We start from the raw sequence: 17,442 nt of genomic DNA, 5'->3' as shown, positions 1-17,442 counted from the left end.
TACGGAGGTCTGTGTGCTCCACAGAGAAAACGTCCTGGTTCTGGACGTCTTTTTCGAGGCGCTGAACTACGAGACCATTGAGCAGCAGAGGGTCTACGAGGTGGCAGGTCTGCTGGGTAAGACGTCCTACAGGCTGAGGAGGTCTCCGGAACCACAGGCATATGGTCTGTCTTCCTCCACATATCTGCTCTAGTGCCTGTCCAGCCACAAGCTGGAGTTTAGCCTGTTTTGAAAGGTTTTGTTCCAGTCAGCACGCTCCGTTTTACTGGTTCAGCTGGTAACGGCAACTAGTTGAGGAATTATATGGTACAGAAGCTGGGAGAAAAAGACAACTTGCCAAGCTACTGTGGTCTACACTGCTGCTACACTTAAACAGAAGGTTTCACGGGATATGGAGAGGAGAAGAGAGAAAGCATGCCAAATTCAGCCAGCAGTCAACCAGAGCTCTCATCTCACCCTTAATCCCTGATGTAGCAAAATTAGAACAAGAATACTCATCAAGGAAGTGTCTGTGTCCTTTAGATTGTGATGAATAGAGTTCTTCATTAAAATGACGCGATTCTAAATTGGTAGGCAGCTGTTCATCAGTGTCATCTGTCTTTTGTATGTGTGTATGTGTGTGTGTGTCTGTCCAGGTGATATTGGAGGACAGATGGGGCTATTTATCGGCGCAAGTATTCTCACTATTTTGGAGCTCTTTGACTATCTGTATGAGGTATGTTCTTGAATTTGTGAAGTGCTCATGTTTGTGAAGAATATCTCAAAATATCAATATCACAAACCCTGTCAACTGCAACTGAACTGACTGTGATATAGCAGGATATTTGGAAAAGTACATCTACAGAAAATCACATAAACTTGTCTACTCGTGCATGTATGGTAGGAACAACCACCCAGAAACAGCAACCCACCCAAAACACAGTACAACATATGTAGCATTCATTCAAATATACTGGGCTGTAATGTTTACATTTAGTCAACATTTAGTCAGTTAAATATTATAATTATTTCATTTCATTTTAACAAAACATTTCTAGGAAAACAAGGGAATTAGGCTTGACCTGTCATGTACCAACTCTCAACTTATTTGAACATTGTTCCACATAGACCTGTAAATGTCAGACTCGTAACAAAAAAAAGAAGCACATTAAGCCCTGAAAATTCATTTCTTTGTTGCTTTTTCCAGACACCAGTTATTTTAAACTTGGACCACATCAATTTCTGTTGCACTGTGAGGGTAATAAGGCTGTTGTCGTGATGTACCACAGAGATTTCTGGCAATCCCCATCTATGTTCTGAGTTCAGTCAAAGCCTTTGTGCTCAAGATTAATTAAAATGGAAAGGTCAAAGGTGAACCAAGCTATATGTGCTACTCTCCATCAGTGAGACCAGATCCTGAAATGAGGAGTTGGGTTTGTAGACAGTGAAAGAACATAGACAGACCTTAAACTGACTCATTCTCTCCCTTCCTCTCTCTCTCCTTCATCCTTTCATCCTTTCTTTCTCTCTCTTTAAAAAGGTGGTGAAATATAAGCTGTTTCACTGTACAGACAAGAAGCATCAGAACAACAGATCGGGTCATGCCACAGCACCAGGTCTAGATGATGTCAAATGTCACGTCACCAACTTTCACTGAAGCCGTCCAGCTCACATCTTTGTGCAGTGTAATCTTCCAGCTTTGCTCCTGGAATGCTCAGCAGGGCTGCTTCTGGTCTCAAAAGACCGACCTGCATGTTTACATCGTCACCGTTCACCACTGTTGGGTGGAATTCCTCATCTACATCAAAATTTTCCAGTCTTGCAGCTTTTCAGTTTTTGTATGAGATTTTGTTTTGTCAAGCATCTCAAACAGGTGAATGTGATGTGAACTGACAGTTTAGTGTAGGTGTCCTGAATCTTCAAATTGGAAAGCAATGAGTTGTGGTGGGGGAAAAATCTTTAGAGGTATTTTTTTTACCTGTTTGTGATTGTAAAAAGCTTTCACATCTAAAACCAACGTGAGGTACAGGATGGATGGTCTCTGGGGGTCTTCTCTGAGAAGCAATGATTGTCTAGGACTTGAAGTTTCCTTTAAACTGGTGGTTCTGGGCCACTGTCCTGGGCAATCTGTGTTCTTACAGCTTGGCTGCTCCACCCCACCTGATTCTACTCGTAAAGCACCTGATCTCCGCAGGATGAGCTGAATCAGGCCTCTCAGAGGCCCACACACAGAGGTGTGCAGAACCTTCAGAAAAGGGATGGAGAATCCCTGCTTGAGGCGCCATGACAAAACCAGCCACAGAAATCCCCATAATGCCCAGGTGTGGAGTGTCAGTGCTCGGTAACAGAGTTTATGAGGAATGAAGGCTGTTTATGAAGCAGTAATGGAACTCCACTGGCTTGGCTGTCAGGCTGCTCCTTGGTTTAGCTGCCCACGCCGGGGCAGGACGCGTGGGGGTGGCCAACAGAAGCTACAACACATTGCCCCATTGCCGTGGGCTGTTTTATGATGTCATCAGTCTGCACATGCTCTGAGTGTGACAGGAAACTGAGATAATGTACCCATTGGGTCTGGCCTTATGTATGTGAATGACATGTTTGTCCGGCTGTATGTTTTCTGTAGGAGTGGTAGTGTGCGCGTCTGATTATGTGTGTGTGTGTGTGTGCGCATGCCTGAATGTGTGTTAAGGTTGTGCAGTGTGAGTGTAGATGTGTGAAGCCATCATCTCTGTGCGTTCCTGTGCATGTCTGTCTGTGTGTAACTGTCCATGCACATGCGCGTACGTATGACTGTAATTGTCGGCTTGTGTCCTGCACCCTACAGGGTGTTTATAAAGACAGGAAGCTTATTTTCACAGCTACCTTACAGGCCAGACTAAACCACCTAAATGGATGGAATTTGCCAAACACTTACTTATAGGTTGACTTCCATGCTTATATCTGTAGTGCTTTACACATACTTTTAGCCTTTAGTTATTGTGATGATCAGTTTAAGTGCAGTTCAGGTGTCGTTTCACACAAACTATTCTTTCTGTGTCAAACAGATATATTTTGTGTTACATTTGTTTTAAGATCTGAATGAGTAAACTATGAGAACTAGTGAACTGTGCAGTGCTTTCAGTGGTCTAGAGTGATATATGTATTGGTTTGATGCTTTTCCACTTACTGTAGTGTATATGATTGATTTCCTTAAAAATAAATGTATCAGGTTATGTGCTTTTTGTGCACTGCTGGAAGGCATTTGTGTATCTTTGAGTGTGTACATGCTTATGAGCCAAAGCCTCCCTTTCTCTCTCAGCTTTGGTCACATGTAACACAGAAGAGTATTGCCACAGAGAGAATTACTGACCGTGGATTTTTGCCTGTTGAATTGTCCACTGATCACATGGCTTCCATGGTCACTAGACTGGAATATATTAGCATCTTTAACCTCACACTGATGGTGTTGGTTTTTGGAGCAGAGTGTGTGTGTGTGTGTGTGTGTGTGTGTGTGTGTGTGTGTGTGTGTGTGTGTGTGTGTGTGTGTGTGTGTGTGTGTGTGTGTGTGTGTGTGTGTGTGTCCAGGGTTTAAAATGTATCCTTATACGGATATAAGTGCTGGTGACCGAATCACGTTAGATCATGCACGAGGGCCAACAGGTGGTAGTGCCGCTTCATTTCAGCATTCCTATACTTGGACGAGCGCAGTCACGTGGGAACACAGCAGCTCTGCGTGATCTCCAGGTCGTTTGCTTCTGCTTCACGTGCGGAACACTGCCACTGACCAATCAGAAGCGAGTTATGCCCTCCCGGACGTCACCAGCGCTTCACAACATTCTGGCATCGCCGAGCATATATGAGAACAATCATATAGAGAGAAATAAAAACTAGACATATTACATTTGAAATATTTGAACTGTTTATCTGTTTAGGGCTCTTTAAAAGCGTAATGTGTTTAGATTTACGGGACTCGTTTCTTCCTGGTATGCTCTCCTCTTGCATCCATCATCCTAACAGCCATGGTGCTGTAAACCTGGACGCAGACGCGTCTTTGGACTCTCTTATATTATCATTAGTTTTGCTGTATATCTTCCAAGGCGCGTAAAAATCGCGCGCCACCAGGGCGAAATAAGTCCGGTTGTGCGCTGAGCTGCAGCTCCACCGTGCGGTATTCTAGGACAGCAACAGGCGGAGTCCTCTCGCGCGTTATATGCTCGTCTTCTGACGAGTCCCACGAGTGCCCGTTTGCGCCTCTGCAGCGTGGGAAGTGTTGTGCAGCTCGCGATGACAACTCCAAAGAAGGTCTGCGTCGTTGGATCCGGAAACTGGTAAAAATAATAATAAATGAACAAATAATAATTAAAAACTTGAGAAAAATGTTTTTATTTCTCAGTTCTTTTAAGAAAGAACCTGACGGAAATACTGAAGTCACATTGTTTACTGATGGTGGTTTGGGTAGTTTAAAGGGAGGACGAGGCTCGTTAGCTCAATGTGGCTGTGGGTCCGAGCCCACTGAGCGCGCGCTCACCAAATACGCACGCATGCCCCAACATTCACTACGCAGCGCGTTACCCGCGTTCCTTCTGCCACGTCTGCTTTCACGTAATTAGAAATGTGCATTTCTAACCCCAATCCATGTTAAAGTTGTGTATTTTCAGTGAAACCGCGCTGTCTTTGAGTAATGGAATTAATGCATAATCACAGCAAAACACTGACATAAACTGACTTCAGCAAACCAACCTAGAGCGAAAAGAACAGTACAGACGTCCTGTGTGCGCTGAGTTCATGGATAGTTCAAGGATTAGATGAAATTAGCATACACATGAAGGACACATGGAAGGTGTCAGCTACTAACTGAAATATAGAAAAGCCTGAACTCTCTCTCTCTCTCTCTCTCTCTCTCTCTCTCTCTCTCTCAGGGGTTCTGCCATTGCTAGGATAGTTGGGTTAAACGTGGAGCGAAACTCAAAGTTTCACCCTACCGTAGCCATGTGGGTCTTCGAGGAGCTGGTCAACGGGCGTAAACTTACAGAAATCATTAACGCAGAGCACGAAAACATCAAATACCTGCCTGGACACAAACTCCCCGACAATGTGGTAAGAGAAGCCGCTCTCAACACTTTAACAGCTCCTGGCTGCGCAGCGTAGTGGTTAAGGTGATGGTCAGGGCTAGCAGTAGGTGTTATTCTTACTCTCTTCTTTATCTCCCTCTCCTAGATTCATCGTTTTTAATACTGAATTATAATCCAGTTATACTAACAGTAATGCTTGGTTTATAATGATCTTAAGTTAGATAATGGGAGAAAAACAAACAGATGAGCAGATGTGCACTGAAACGTGTGCTCTTGTCCAGCAGAGCTCAGGGACCGCATTCAGTGACTCAGTGAAACTAACCTCTCTCTCTCTCTCTCTCTCTCTCTCTCTCTCTCTCTCTCTCTCTCTCTCTCTCTCTCTCTCTCTCTCTCTCTCTCTCTCTCTCTCTCTCTCTCTCTCTCTCTCTCTCTCTCTCTCTCTCTCTCTCTCTCTCTCTCTCTCTCTCTCTCTCTCTCTCTCTCTCTCCCCAGGTAGCGGTGGCAGACCTCAGTGAAGCCGTGAGCCATGCTGATGTTCTACTCTTTGTGATTCCCCATCAGTTTATCCACAAAGTCTGTGACACCATGCAGGGAAAGATTAAACCAGATGCTTTTGGAATGTCATTTATCAAGGTCTCTCTTTCACACACACACACAAACACATCATCATCATCATCACATGCGTGTGTGTCTGAGTGTTTCTGCAGTTTACTTTCACACATTCAGCAGTCTGTACATAAAAACGGGAAACACTGTCTGTATTTTCATGACACAGCAACTACAGAGAGATCATCATACATGTGGTCTGTGTGTGTGTGTGTGTGTGTGTGTGTGTGTAGGGTGTGGATGAGAGTCCCAGTGGTCTGAAGCTGATCTCTGCAGTGATTAGGGACAAGCTGGGCATTAGCGTTAGTGTGCTAATGGGAGCGAACATCGCTAACGAGGTGGCTGAAGGAAAGTTCTGTGAGACCACCATTGGTGAGATCAACAGGAAGGAAGCTTTTAACACATAGTCATACTGTGTAAGTCAGATTGTTTAGTTATGTGCACACGTGTGTGTGTGTGTGTGTGTGTGTGTGTGTGTGTGTGTGTGTGTGTGTGTGTGTGTGTGTGTGTGTCTGTCAGGCTGTAAAGATAAGGATCAAGGAACCTTATTAAAGGAGCTGATGCAGACAGATCACTTCCGGGTTACTGTGGTTGAGGAAGCAGAAGTGGTTGAAATCTGTGGTGCCCTAAAGGTTTGTTGACCTTTCACCTCATTTATTCCTCTTATCTGTAATTTAGTTAGGTTTCTCTGGATCACTTCCAGGTCACAGCAGTACTTACTTTTCTCAGAAATGATTATCCAATTATGTAAGGTGTGCAATATGTAATATGTAAATCTATACTGGAGTGGCCCTGCAGTGCTATAAAACCTGTATTCAGTCTATGGCTTGCTGTAAGCTGCCCAGCAGAGGGCACTGTGATCTACTTATGGAGCCCCTGAAAACATGAATGCATTTAAAGATTTTTAGTTATATATTTGATGTATTGGTGCTCTGAGGAACTCTTATTTGTCTTCCAACTTTGCGGAATACAAAACTGGCTGTGTGTGTGCGTGTGTATGCTTGACCGTGTGTGTGGTGCGTGTGTGTGTGTGGTGCATGCATGTGTGTGGTGCATGCGTGTGTGTGGTGCGTGTGTGTGTGTGGTGCATGCGTGTGTGTGTGTGGTGCATGCGTGTGTGGTGCGTGTGTGTGTGGTGCGTGTGTGTGTGGTGCGTGTGTGTGTGGTGCATGTGTGTGTGTGGTGCGTGTGTGTGTGTGGTGCATGCATGTGTGTGGTGTGTGTGTGTGTGGTGCATGCGTGTGTGTGGTGTGTGTGTATGTGTGGTGCATGCGTGTGTGTGGTGCTTGTGTGTGTGTGTGTGTGGTGCGTGTGTGTGTGGTGCAATTGTGTGTGTGTGGTGCGCGTGTGTTTGTGGTGCGTGTGTGTGTGTGTGGTGCGTGCGAGTGTGTGGTGCGTGTGTGTGTGTGGTGCGCGTGTGTGTGTGGTGCATGCGTGTGTGTGGTGCGCGTGTGTGTGGTGCATGCGTGTGTGGTGCGTGTGTGTGTGTGGTGCATGCGTGTGTGTGTGGTGCATGCGTGTGTGTGGTGCATGCGTGTGTGTGGTGCGTGTGTGTGTGTGGTGCGTGTGTGTGTGTGGTGTGTGCGTGTGTGGACCCACCTGATGTTATCCCAGCATCCCCTGTCATTCTGCTCCTGACTGATGTGACACCCGCCACAGTAGAACAAACTTCTGGTTTCTGGTTCTTGGAGACCCTGTTTGTTGTTAAAAGCTCTACACAGACACACTGGTGCACCTGCGTGTGCGCACATGCATGATTGGCTGCGTGTGTTTGTGTGTATCTGTTAGAACATCGTGGCTGTGGGTGCAGGGTTCTGTGATGGCTTGGGTTTCGGTGACAACACCAAGGCGGCGGTGATCAGACTCGGCCTGATGGAGATGGTAGCTTTCACTCGCCTCTTCTGCAGCGCACACTCTGTGTCCCCAGCGACCTTCCTGGAAAGCTGCGGCATTGCTGACCTCATCACCACCTGCTATGGAGGACGCAACCGGCGTGTAGCTGATGCCTTCGCCAGGACCGGCCGAGTGAGTGAACGACTCCTGAGACCTTCACGAGCACAGACCATACACGTATACAGACCTTCATAAGCCTTCATCACATAGACCATCACAGGCATACACAGACTTTCAGGAGCACACACTGATGTTCATGAACATACACAGACCTTTAAGAGCACGCAAGGTCTCTGAAGACCTTGTCAGGAGAGCAGAGACTTACTTACTTATTAAGTGCATCAGCGGTATAAGAAATGTGGTCGTGTGCAGCTGGGAGTCCTTCTTCTGTTCCGCTGTCATCCACCCACATGGCTGGACAGTAGAGAACAAGGAAGGGGGAGGAACCATCTCCATAAAAGATGTTTGGTACACAGGAAATGAGAAAATAAATTAGAGGATGTGCCGCTATGGCATGATTATAGTACAGCCAGCAATAGCTCAACTTCTTTAGTATTACACTGGAACACAGAGTGTATAAAAATAGTCCTGTGTGCTTGTGCGCACGCGTGTGTTTGTGCACGCATGTGCTTGCGTCCGTGCGTGTGTGTGTGTGTATGCTTGCGTGTGTATGCTTGCGTGTGTGTGCTTGCGTGTGTGTGCTTGCGTGTGTGTGCTTGCGTGCGTGTGTGTATGCTTGCGTGTGTGTGCTTGCGTGTGTGTGTGTGTGTGTTAGTCACTAGAGGAACTGGAAAAGGAGATGATGAATGGACAGAAACTGCAGGGTCCAGCCACAGCGGCTGAAGTCCACGTCCTCCTGGAACAGAAAGCTCTGCTGGACCAGTGAGTCTTAGCACACACTCCCTTTAGCACGTAGGACTCTCACACTTCCTGTGATTCACATGGGCTTGTTACTACACTGCCATGGTTAGATGTTGGCCTGACCCAACACTCCACTCTGCTTATTTGTCCTACGTGGTGTTCTCTGGCTGTGTAACTCTCCTTCTCTCTTTTGAAGTCTTCTGTGTTTTTGTAAATCTCTCTCTCTCATATCCAGGTTTCCCCTGTTCAACGCTGTGTACGAGATCTGCTTTGAGGGTCGCCCTGTAACAGACTTCATCAGCTGTGTACAGAATCACCCGGCACATCTGTGAGTGACCATGAGTTGACTACTGAGTGTGCTGAAGAACTGGGCTTCCTTTAGCGAACAATAGCTTTAATATTTCCAGTAGCTTACTGTGTGTGTGTGTGTGTGTGTGTACACTGTACCACTGGGCTGTAAACCTGTTTGTGTAAGCCTTTTAGATGGAAATAGTGTTACAGGGACTGTGTGAATGTGTCAATAAATTTTACAATTAAAAACAGAAGTGTGTAGTACAGGATCTTGGGCAAACTTTACCAGTTCAAACAACAGGATGCCAAAACCAAACAGACAGAAGAGCACCCTGATCCACTTGGACACATGCACCACAATAACATCACTTGTTTGAAGCAAATCATAAAATTGCTTGAAATTAGATCAGCAGTGGTTGAGACTTAAATAGGAAATAAGATGCTTTGCTTTTTTAAATGAAAAATATGGCAACATCATTTTTCCATAAAGGATCCAAGTCGAAGTCTAAGCCTGTAAAATAAAAAATAAAAAACAGAGGTGCTCCTAATTCAAAAGAAAAACATCAGAAACTGAAACGGAAAGAAAACAGGAAAATTGTCCCGGTGGTGCTAGGGGCAGTGGGAGCTATAGTCCCCAAGATGGAGGCATGGCTCCAACAGATCCCAGGAATGATGTCATCATCCTCAGCCCAGAAGAGCACAATCCTGGGAAGAGCAAAGACACTGAACGCACCTCCAACCCCCAGACGTCTGGTAGATCACTCTCACACTCACCCAGACGTCTGGTAGATCACTCTCACGCTCACCCAGACGTCTGGTAGATCACTCTCACACTCACCCAGACGTCTGGTAGATCACTCTCACACTCACACAGACGTCTGGTAGATCACTCTCACACTCACACAGACGTATGGTGCGAGACCCCAGTGTGAGCAGGAAGTCATGAACACCCACCGGAGTTTTTGTTTTTATGTCTTATTCAATATCTGTTGTTCAATGCAAAGATCCACAAGGGAAAATAAGATTCCGTACATTTCTGCAAAACTAGTTCAAACTGGAAAATGTCATCAAAAAAGTGAGAAAATTAAATATAACAGACCTATGAATGCAGTATTAATAAAGCACCTTTTTCCTGTGGCAGCTCGACATTTTTCAAGTACTCGAGTGTTAAGGCAGCAGTTCTGAACACTCATCACAGGATTTGATGAGCGTTAATGTGTCTGTACAGCCACGCTGCGCTTCCTCCACCTCTTTGCGTCTCTTCCTTGGAGAGATACTCTGTTTGGGGTCTATTCCGAACCGAGTGTTTGCCATTTAACCCAGAAGGTTACGTAATTCTCAGCGGTTCTTGTCTCGGGTGTTTCATGTGCTAAATCCTGACAGGCCTGGTGACAGTGATGTGTAATCCATGCAGGCCTAAGTTTGTCCAGCACAATGCTTGATGGGCATCTAACGAGCTGGACATTCAATGTATATTGGACATTGCACACCTTAACTGACCTCGGTTGGCTTCAGTAATTGCAGGTGGTGGCCAGCGAATTAATTGTATTGTGTGTTAAGGTAATGTTACAACCCTGGATTAAGGTTTGCCTGAGTGAATGGGGCTAAATACACTGGGGGTTTTTTTGATACCATAACAATCAGGTTTGGAATAAAAATTAAAAAAAAGCACAAAGTTGGACTTCCTAAGTCAGGCAGTCATGCTTTTGCAAACCTCTGCCCATTTTGGATCACTCATGTTCACATTCCTAGAGTAGATACCGCACGTGTCACTGTGGTTAAAAACAGCCTGGTAGTCGTGTGTGTTCCTGATCAAGGCTTTTAGGATCCCGTCACTGTTCAGCCTGAGAAGAGAGACTTTGACCTGCACTGAATTTTCCTATCAAACACTCTGTAACGTAGAAGATTGACTGAGCTTCCCTCTTCTCAACTCTGCTTTTAAAAATAGTCTCATTTTATGCTTGGAGTCCCACACCAGTATTATATTACTTATCCAAACTCCTTGGGCAGCGAAGGGGGTAGTTAAAACGAGAATGGACTGAACCAGGCTCGGAAAAAGGCAGAGGAGTGTCATCTTACATGGTGCGCCGTAAGATTTGAGTCCACGATGGTATTCTTGGCCTGGCCAGCACGATGTCTGGCTTTGGTACAGTTTCTCTGGGTTACCGAGCACAAACTCGCCCTGGCTGCCCCTTGGAGCTCATGCTTAGTGTTGGTGGGAGAAGTAGACTGATTTTACACGCCATCCCTTACCCACATAACCCGTGTCCCACTGGACTAAGGGCTTGGAGACGTGGAGACGCGTCATCCAGATCAAATGAAGACACTAATACCATTGGTGGATTTTGTATCTTAAGACACCTGGTCTGATGTCACATGCACTGCTGTCACTAGTAAATAAAATATATTAAAAGAAATTCAGGAGCATACACAGAATGGTGAATAAAAGATTAACTTTTCAGTCAAAATTTAATTTTCTGCAGGATTGAATATGCAAAAATAGAGCTGGTATTAAAAGATTTAAGAATGACAGCATTTAAGAAGATCTGAAAGACACAGAAATACACCAACTAGGTTATTAAAAAGTGCTCAACAATTAATACGGTATTAATAGTAAATGCTCTGCAAATATGCACTGAGCTACCCAAGTAGCTAAAACATGTATCTGTAAACCAACACGCCAGCTAGTCCTTGGTCTCCTCAGACACGGTGACCCATCACAACCTGCCAGCTGCCTTAATATTTTATTGCAGGGAACCTCTCCATCAGGTCAAAAACATCCTCGCAGAAGTCATTGTACTGTAGACTGGAGGAGAAGAAACAAACTGAATCAGACAGAAGTGTGACCATGTGTCCCTGTATACAACACTGGAGAGGGCTTTGTAGTGTGTGTAAGTGTTTGTGTGGTGTTCTTTGGTATTTACTTGAGCTCGTTCATGATTGGATGGTCTTGAATAAGTTTGATCATTCGTGGCACGGAAGCATCGGTTAGGCTGTTGTTCTTCAGTATGAGGGTTGTTAAGGAGTTGTTAGCAGTAATGGCTTCACAGAGCTCATCAACACATGTGTCTGTCAACTCCATCATCTCAAGACTGCAGAGATGCGACAAGCAAAAACAAGCAGACATTCGTGTTATGTAACGTGCATAGGTGTAAGAGACATGTTTCAGATACTGCAGCTTGCTGTGTAATGCTTTGTGTAATGCTTGCTTGTGTGTATGTATGTGTTAAGACTCACTTGAGGCCCTGTATTTTGTGTATGCATGTGTGTGTGTGTGTGTGAGAGAGAGACAGAGAGATTTACTCGAGATGCTGTAGCCTGCAGTGAGTGTGTTTCAGGGCCTTCCATATGTGTTTCACACCAGCGCTCGCTGCTGGGTTTAATCCAATTGCAAGATGTTTTAATCTGGACACACCAGAGCCCAGCACACTGCCCAACGCACTGAAGACCTCATCCGACAGCTCACACCTCACCATACTGGAACAAACATCACACACACATCAGAAATACAACAAGATAGGAGTGAAGAAAACATCTGACTAAACGAAACCAAACTACAGAAATAATCCCCTAAAAAGAGAGGTTCTATAAACACACACACCATAGCTTCTCCAGGGAACAGCTGGGGGCTTTGAGCGCATCACAGATGAGAATGGCTCCTGATTGGTGAAGCTCGTTGACGGACAGATCCAGCTCGACCAGGCAGCACTTCTCTGACTGGAGAGCAGCTGCTAAGGAAGAGCAGCACGAATCCGTCAGCTCGCAGTCGAACAACCTGCAGAGGACGGACATGGGGAATCTGGGAAATTAAGTCATCATGATGTCATGCTAACAGGACCAGGGTTAGATTAGGGTTGGAAATAAACTCTGAAGGACCAGAGCTGGGCACAACTACTGTACTGTGCGTGTGTGCGTACGTGTGTGTGTACGCGCACGTGTGTGTGTGTGCACGTCTGCGCGCGTGTGCTACCTCAGCGTGGTCAGGCAGCAGCAGCCTGACTGGAGTGTTTGTGAGAGGAGCTCCAAGCTGTCACCAGCCAGACTGTTCCAACTCAGGTCCAGCATCCTCAGCACAGAGAGTGCGGCACACATCGCCGAGGACAACGGTGCCACACACGCGCCACTCAGGGCACAGCGATCAAGCCTGGAATACACACACACACCACATGAGCATAAAGGCTGGACTTGGTGAATGTGTGTGTGTGTCTGTGTGAGGGAGAGAGTGAGAACCTGAGTTCCTGAAGTGCACACACTGAGGGCCCCAGCGCACTGAGGAGACGAGACACTCCCTGGTCCTGCAGCTCATTTCCACCCAGATCCAACTCACGCAGCTTGGAGCCACACAGCAACTTAGAAAGCGCCTCACTACACACTGGGGTTAGAGCACAGGATCTCAGCCTTCACACGCGCGCACACACACACACACACACACACACACACGCAGACACCAATCTAATGTGTTCTGTCATGTTTGCTCTCTGGATGATGGCTGAGTGTTTCGGTGTACATGGTCCCTACGTCAGCGTGTGCAGCCTGGAAAGCTGCAGGGACGTGCAGAGGCTCTGGGCTCCTTCATCTCCCAGTGTGCAGTAAGACAGATCCAGCTGGTTGACATGCCCCTCGCTCATCGCCCGCCCAAACTGCGTGATCACACCCACACTTACGCGGCTCTGGGACAGACTGGGAGGTCAAAGGTCACACAGTAAAGGGAGTCTGCAAAAGTGGCTAAACAGTGAGGCTGGAAACGGGAAGAAAGCCACCAAACCATCGCACTCATTATCCCTTCAGCGGAAAACGCAACTTTAAAATACTTCTCATCATAATCTGTGTTTTACATGATGGGAGTTTATTTGATATATTTCTTACAATATACAAACATATGGAGTTTGACAGCAATGACCAAGAATACTTCTCTTTTCTTAATTTTTCATTTTTCTCTACAACTTACCATAGAAAGTTTTAAAAACACAAAGCATACATAGTCCTCCCTACCTCACATCTACCTCACATCCTCCCTACCTCACATCTACCTCAACCTCCCTACCACGTATTTACCTCACATCCTCCCTACCTCACATCTACCTCACATCCTCCCTACCTCACATCTACCTCAACCTCCCTACCACGTATTTACCTCACATCCTCCCTACCTCACATCTACCTCACATCCTCCATGTCTCTCTCTCTCTCTCTCTCTCTCTCTCTCTCTCTCTCTCTCTCACTAACCTGATGGACTTAGCCAGTTGAACAGCAGGTGTGATCTTCTGTGCCTGCTCCTCCGTCAACGCACTCATGTACAGGTTTAGGTGCTCCATCTCTCCCAGGCAGCTCACTACAAACGCCAGTGCGGCACAGTCTGGTCCCTGTAGGCCACTGTAGCTGATCGCCCTCCACGTAGAGGATGCCACACTCTCTCGGATCAGCGCGGGGCTGTGGGCATGATGGAGAAGACGCAAAACACGCCAGTGCTCTCTTTTCCCGTAGCCTGGCAACACCTGTGCGGCCAAGCCCATCAGCCACCGGTGGAACTCCGACAGACGGTCGCTGCCGAGCGGCCCCGCGGATGTTTCCAGAAGCTTCCGCTGCACTGGGTCCGAAAGGCCAGCCAAGAACACAAGGCAGAGGTCCTGATATTCTTCCAGGATCCCGCCTCCATCATATTCTGATTGGCTGACATAAAAGGAGACTGCTTGCAAGAACTCTCGGAGTACCGGAGACAAGAAGGAGAATGTGCCATCAGGGGAAGTGACATCACATCCAACCATGTGCAGGAAAGCAAAAAGGATCGGGGAGGTGAGGAAGGGCTCCAGACCGCATGTGATGAGGTCACTGCGGGTGCAGCAGAGGAGGTCGAGGTGGGTGCAGTGGTTTGCGAGTTTACCCAGGCCAGCAAGGAGTTCCCTGGCTGTCTGCATATCCACGCCGTGCTCCTGGAGGAGTGTGTGTGTAACCATGCAGAGCAGCTCGCTCAGCGTGTCGGGCACACACTCCTGCTGCGCCTGCTGGCACAGTGTCCAGCAAAACGCGGGACACGCCCACAGCTCGGCCACACCCACCGCCCGCTCACAGCGATCCAGAACCTCCTCCACGCCCACCTCGAGGAACCCTCGGAAGTAGGCTCGCCTCTGAGCATGGGAGAAGCCCAGGATGTAGATGTTCTGTACTGTTTCCAGGATGACAGGCTCTCTGGAGGTGAGGAGCAGTGATGCTCCAGGCAGCAGAGAGCCCTGCAGCAGACTGTGCAGTAGCACAGCACCCCCTGCTGGCTGCTGCAGGTCACAGACCAGCACGTCTGAGGGGGGGGGATCCAAGAGGAAGCCGTCCAGCTCGTCCAGCACCAGGAGCAGTTTGTGAGGTGTCTGCAGAGCTAGTGTCAGGGCCTCAGCAGAGAGGTGCGCGTGTGTGCTCAGTAGCACCCCCTGCAAACTGTCTCCAGGCATGCAGAGCGCCTGCACACACACACGCAGCAGCAGTGTGTAGTGTTGCAGACACGAGCCGGCAGCCCAGTCCCAAATAAGCTTCTCCACTGCTATGGTCTTGCCCATTCCAGCTCCACCACACAGCATCACTCTGAGACTCTCGTGGCCTGCGGCGAACGCTTCTGTAAGCAGCACCTCCAGGGCCTCCCACGTCCCATCCTCCACCAGGCTGGCCTCCTCACTCAGGCTGGCTGACAGGGCTGTGTACCGGTTGCCTAAAATCACCTCCTTGGCAGACTGGCCTCCTAAAAGAGAGCTGCGCTGTACTGAGTTCAGTACGTCGTTTCTCAACTTTTCCTTGTGCAACTTCTGCACCTCTGACAGAAAGAAACAAAACAAATGAAGGAAGTTGGTCTTGAGAAACTGTTTTACCTGATAGAGCTGCTTTTGGCAGAGACAGAGAAAACATCCTGAGAGACATTTGAGAGTTAATAGATTCTGTGAAGCCTGAAAATCTGTTTCCGTGACAGAAGACTGCAGCCTCTAGCACCTGCTAGAAACACGACAAACCTGACTTGTAGGCGAGTCCAGACCTCTAGGACTAGAGAGAGAGAGAGAGAGAGAGAGAGAGAGAGAGAGAGAGAGAGAGAGAGAGAGAGAGAGAGAGAGAGAGAGAGAGAGAGAGAGAGAGAGAGAGAGAGAGAGAGAGAGAGAGAGAGAGAGAGAGAGAGTTCATGCGCCTACCACGAAGGAACTCCGTGCTGCACTGCGTGTCCATCCTCGCAGACATGAATCTCTGTTCATCTGTTTTAAACTACTCACGCGTTATTATCGCGCGATGAGCGTCTCTGACAGGACAAGGAAGTAAAAGCGCCACGTTGCTTAATATAGTTTATCTGGCCGTAGTCCAAATCCCGCCCAAGCGCGTGTAAGCGAATATATTTAAGCAAAAACACTTTCGCTCAAATAAGCAAATTCCCACGGAAAGTATTAATCCCGATTGCGGCGTCACTGTTAGAAAAGCTCAGACGAGCTGCACATTTAAGCCTCCTGCTGGTACTAGCGCGCACTGGCATTAAACAACCCGTGCAGTTCCTTAGTCGTCGGAATAATTAAAAAAAAGGTGCGTTGAAGGTGCAAGAAATGGGCTTCGATGTTAAAGATTCAGAGGATTACGTGATCAACACTGCACTGTTACCCACGCTAGCGTGCTCGAGCTGTGGGTGACAGGCTGCAGAACTAGTGATCTGTCCGTGGTAAGGCGGGAATTAATAAGCTTCACCTTTTATCACCTACTTTTCTAGGATGAAAATGACTGACGAGTAAGTTATATTGTGACAGGTTTAACGCAGGCGTTTGCAGCACTGAGATGGGTTAGTTTGCACATGCACGAGGATATAGACTGCCTAAATAAGTGTAAAACACGTCTGTGAAGCAGACATAGATGGGTCTGAGTGAGGGCTTTTGTTTTGCCACTGTCGATATGCTTTACTCCCGGCTCTGGTCACCCACTTTCTCTGGTGATGTGAGTGTAAAGGAGACGAATGGGCAAGTCACACAAACACAATCAAATAAATATTCAGAGAAAGATTTAAACATCAATCAAATGAAAGTTAAAATGCCATGTCAGCCAATTAGGCAGAAGGTACAGGAGTACGTGTACACAATACCGAAGTGTTACATGTGTATATGTATTGGATAAAGCTTGACTCGGGGCTTTATTTTGACCAAACCAAAGTGCGATACACTAGAGGGCGACACACACCACGAGCCTGGTGAAGCCTGCGCGCGAGCATGCTTGCATGTGCATAGAATCCCTCTGACCTTTCCACTTATAGTTACATGGTTATAATACTTTACTTAAATAATAACTATGGCTCCAAAACGATTTCGGTCATGTAATTTACGTGGCAATACCAAGTGGTATCGGCTCACCGTCACGTGTTACGAGCGCCAGGCAACCCTCAGCATCGCTCCGAGCTCTGAGTTTACCAGACGCCAGGGGTTTCGGTCAGTCACGCGCCGTTTGTGCTGACATCACCACTGTTTGCAGCGGCCATGCAGTTATGAATAGACATGTGCACAGGTCACGTGTTAGGGTAACCTTATCTTAACACACTTTATCCTTAAGAGGTCTGAAATAGATTATGAGCAATAAGGTACCTGAACAGAGTAACAACAAAAGGTCAGACGATGCTTGTGGGGTCAAAGCATTTGCTGTGTTTATTTTTATTTTAGAAAACAATACAAAAATCTGCAACAACAGTCATAAGTTTTGCTTCGAGTGAACTGAAGCCAGTCACATGGTACAGTAAAGTGCTTCTTTATGTGGGTTTTTCCCC

General features: G+C 47.0%; 3 protein-coding genes across 4 annotated transcripts in view; 2 read left to right on the top strand and 1 right to left on the bottom strand.

Moving 5' to 3' along the window:
* asic1a (acid-sensing (proton-gated) ion channel 1a) overlaps positions 1-3,219 on the top strand; it is a 15,618-nt gene extending 12,399 nt beyond the window's left edge. Inside the window, exons 8-10 of one of the 2 annotated variants that reach the window (XM_027006438.3) lie at positions 25-164; positions 636-715; positions 1,520-3,219. In XM_027006438.3, the coding sequence (XP_026862239.2) occupies positions 25-164; positions 636-715; positions 1,520-1,636 (337 nt within the window). In that variant the 3' untranslated portion in view covers positions 1,637-3,219. The remainder of the gene's footprint in view (positions 1-24; positions 165-635; positions 716-1,519) is intronic. The other variant, XM_027006439.3, reaches the window with a different exon arrangement.
* Positions 3,220-4,152: 933 nt separating this feature from the next.
* Positions 4,153-8,935, top strand: gpd1a (glycerol-3-phosphate dehydrogenase 1a). The gene is made up of 8 exons (XM_035521912.2): positions 4,153-4,286; positions 4,878-5,055; positions 5,523-5,663; positions 5,870-6,008; positions 6,156-6,268; positions 7,425-7,661; positions 8,305-8,411; positions 8,626-8,935. Exons 1-8 carry the CDS (start codon positions 4,243-4,245, stop codon positions 8,720-8,722), a joined length of 1,056 nt encoding a protein of 351 aa, XP_035377805.1. The 5' UTR covers positions 4,153-4,242; the 3' UTR covers positions 8,723-8,935.
* A 2,185-nt stretch (positions 8,936-11,120) lies between these two features.
* si:ch73-233m11.2 (NACHT, LRR and PYD domains-containing protein 3) lies at positions 11,121-16,346 on the bottom strand. Its single transcript, XM_027006417.3, has 9 exons — positions 15,845-16,346; positions 13,908-15,477; positions 13,200-13,361; positions 12,912-13,079; positions 12,652-12,825; positions 12,283-12,456; positions 11,985-12,158; positions 11,606-11,773; positions 11,121-11,487 (listed from the first exon to the last, which is right to left on the bottom strand). Exons 1-9 carry the CDS (start codon positions 15,888-15,890, stop codon positions 11,418-11,420), a joined length of 2,706 nt encoding a protein of 901 aa, XP_026862218.2. The 5' UTR covers positions 15,891-16,346; the 3' UTR covers positions 11,121-11,417.
* Between the last annotated feature and the right edge of the window lie 1,096 nt (positions 16,347-17,442).

This window comes from Electrophorus electricus, chromosome 25 (genome assembly GCF_041902795.1).
Source record: "Electrophorus electricus isolate QZ-2024a chromosome 25, ASM4190279v1, whole genome shotgun sequence".
Lineage (NCBI taxonomy): Eukaryota > Metazoa > Chordata > Actinopteri > Gymnotiformes > Gymnotidae > Electrophorus > Electrophorus electricus.
The sequence above is the reverse complement of the archived record's forward strand: the minus strand, read 5'-3'. Positions and strand labels throughout refer to the sequence as shown.

Excerpts from the sequence above, each read along its gene's own strand:
- si:ch73-233m11.2 (XM_027006417.3), bottom strand. The coding sequence starts at position 15,890 with ATGTCTGCGAGGATGGACACGCAGTGCAGCACGGAGTTCCTTCGTG. Across the intron at positions 13,080-13,199 it reads TCCAGGCTGCACACGCTGAC|GCTGAGATCCTGTGCTCTAA; the intron begins GTAGGGACCATG and ends GCGCGTGTGAAG. Across the intron at positions 12,159-12,282 it reads TGTTCCCTGGAGAAGCTATG|TATGGTGAGGTGTGAGCTGT; the intron begins GTGTGTGTGTTT and ends TGTTTGTTCCAG.
- gpd1a (XM_035521912.2), top strand. The coding sequence starts at position 4,243 with ATGACAACTCCAAAGAAGGTCTGCGTCGTTGGATCCGGAAACTG. Across the intron at positions 4,287-4,877 it reads GTCGTTGGATCCGGAAACTG|GGGTTCTGCCATTGCTAGGA; the intron begins GTAAAAATAATA and ends TCTCTCTCTCAG. Across the intron at positions 5,664-5,869 it reads TTGGAATGTCATTTATCAAG|GGTGTGGATGAGAGTCCCAG; the intron begins GTCTCTCTTTCA and ends GTGTGTGTGTAG.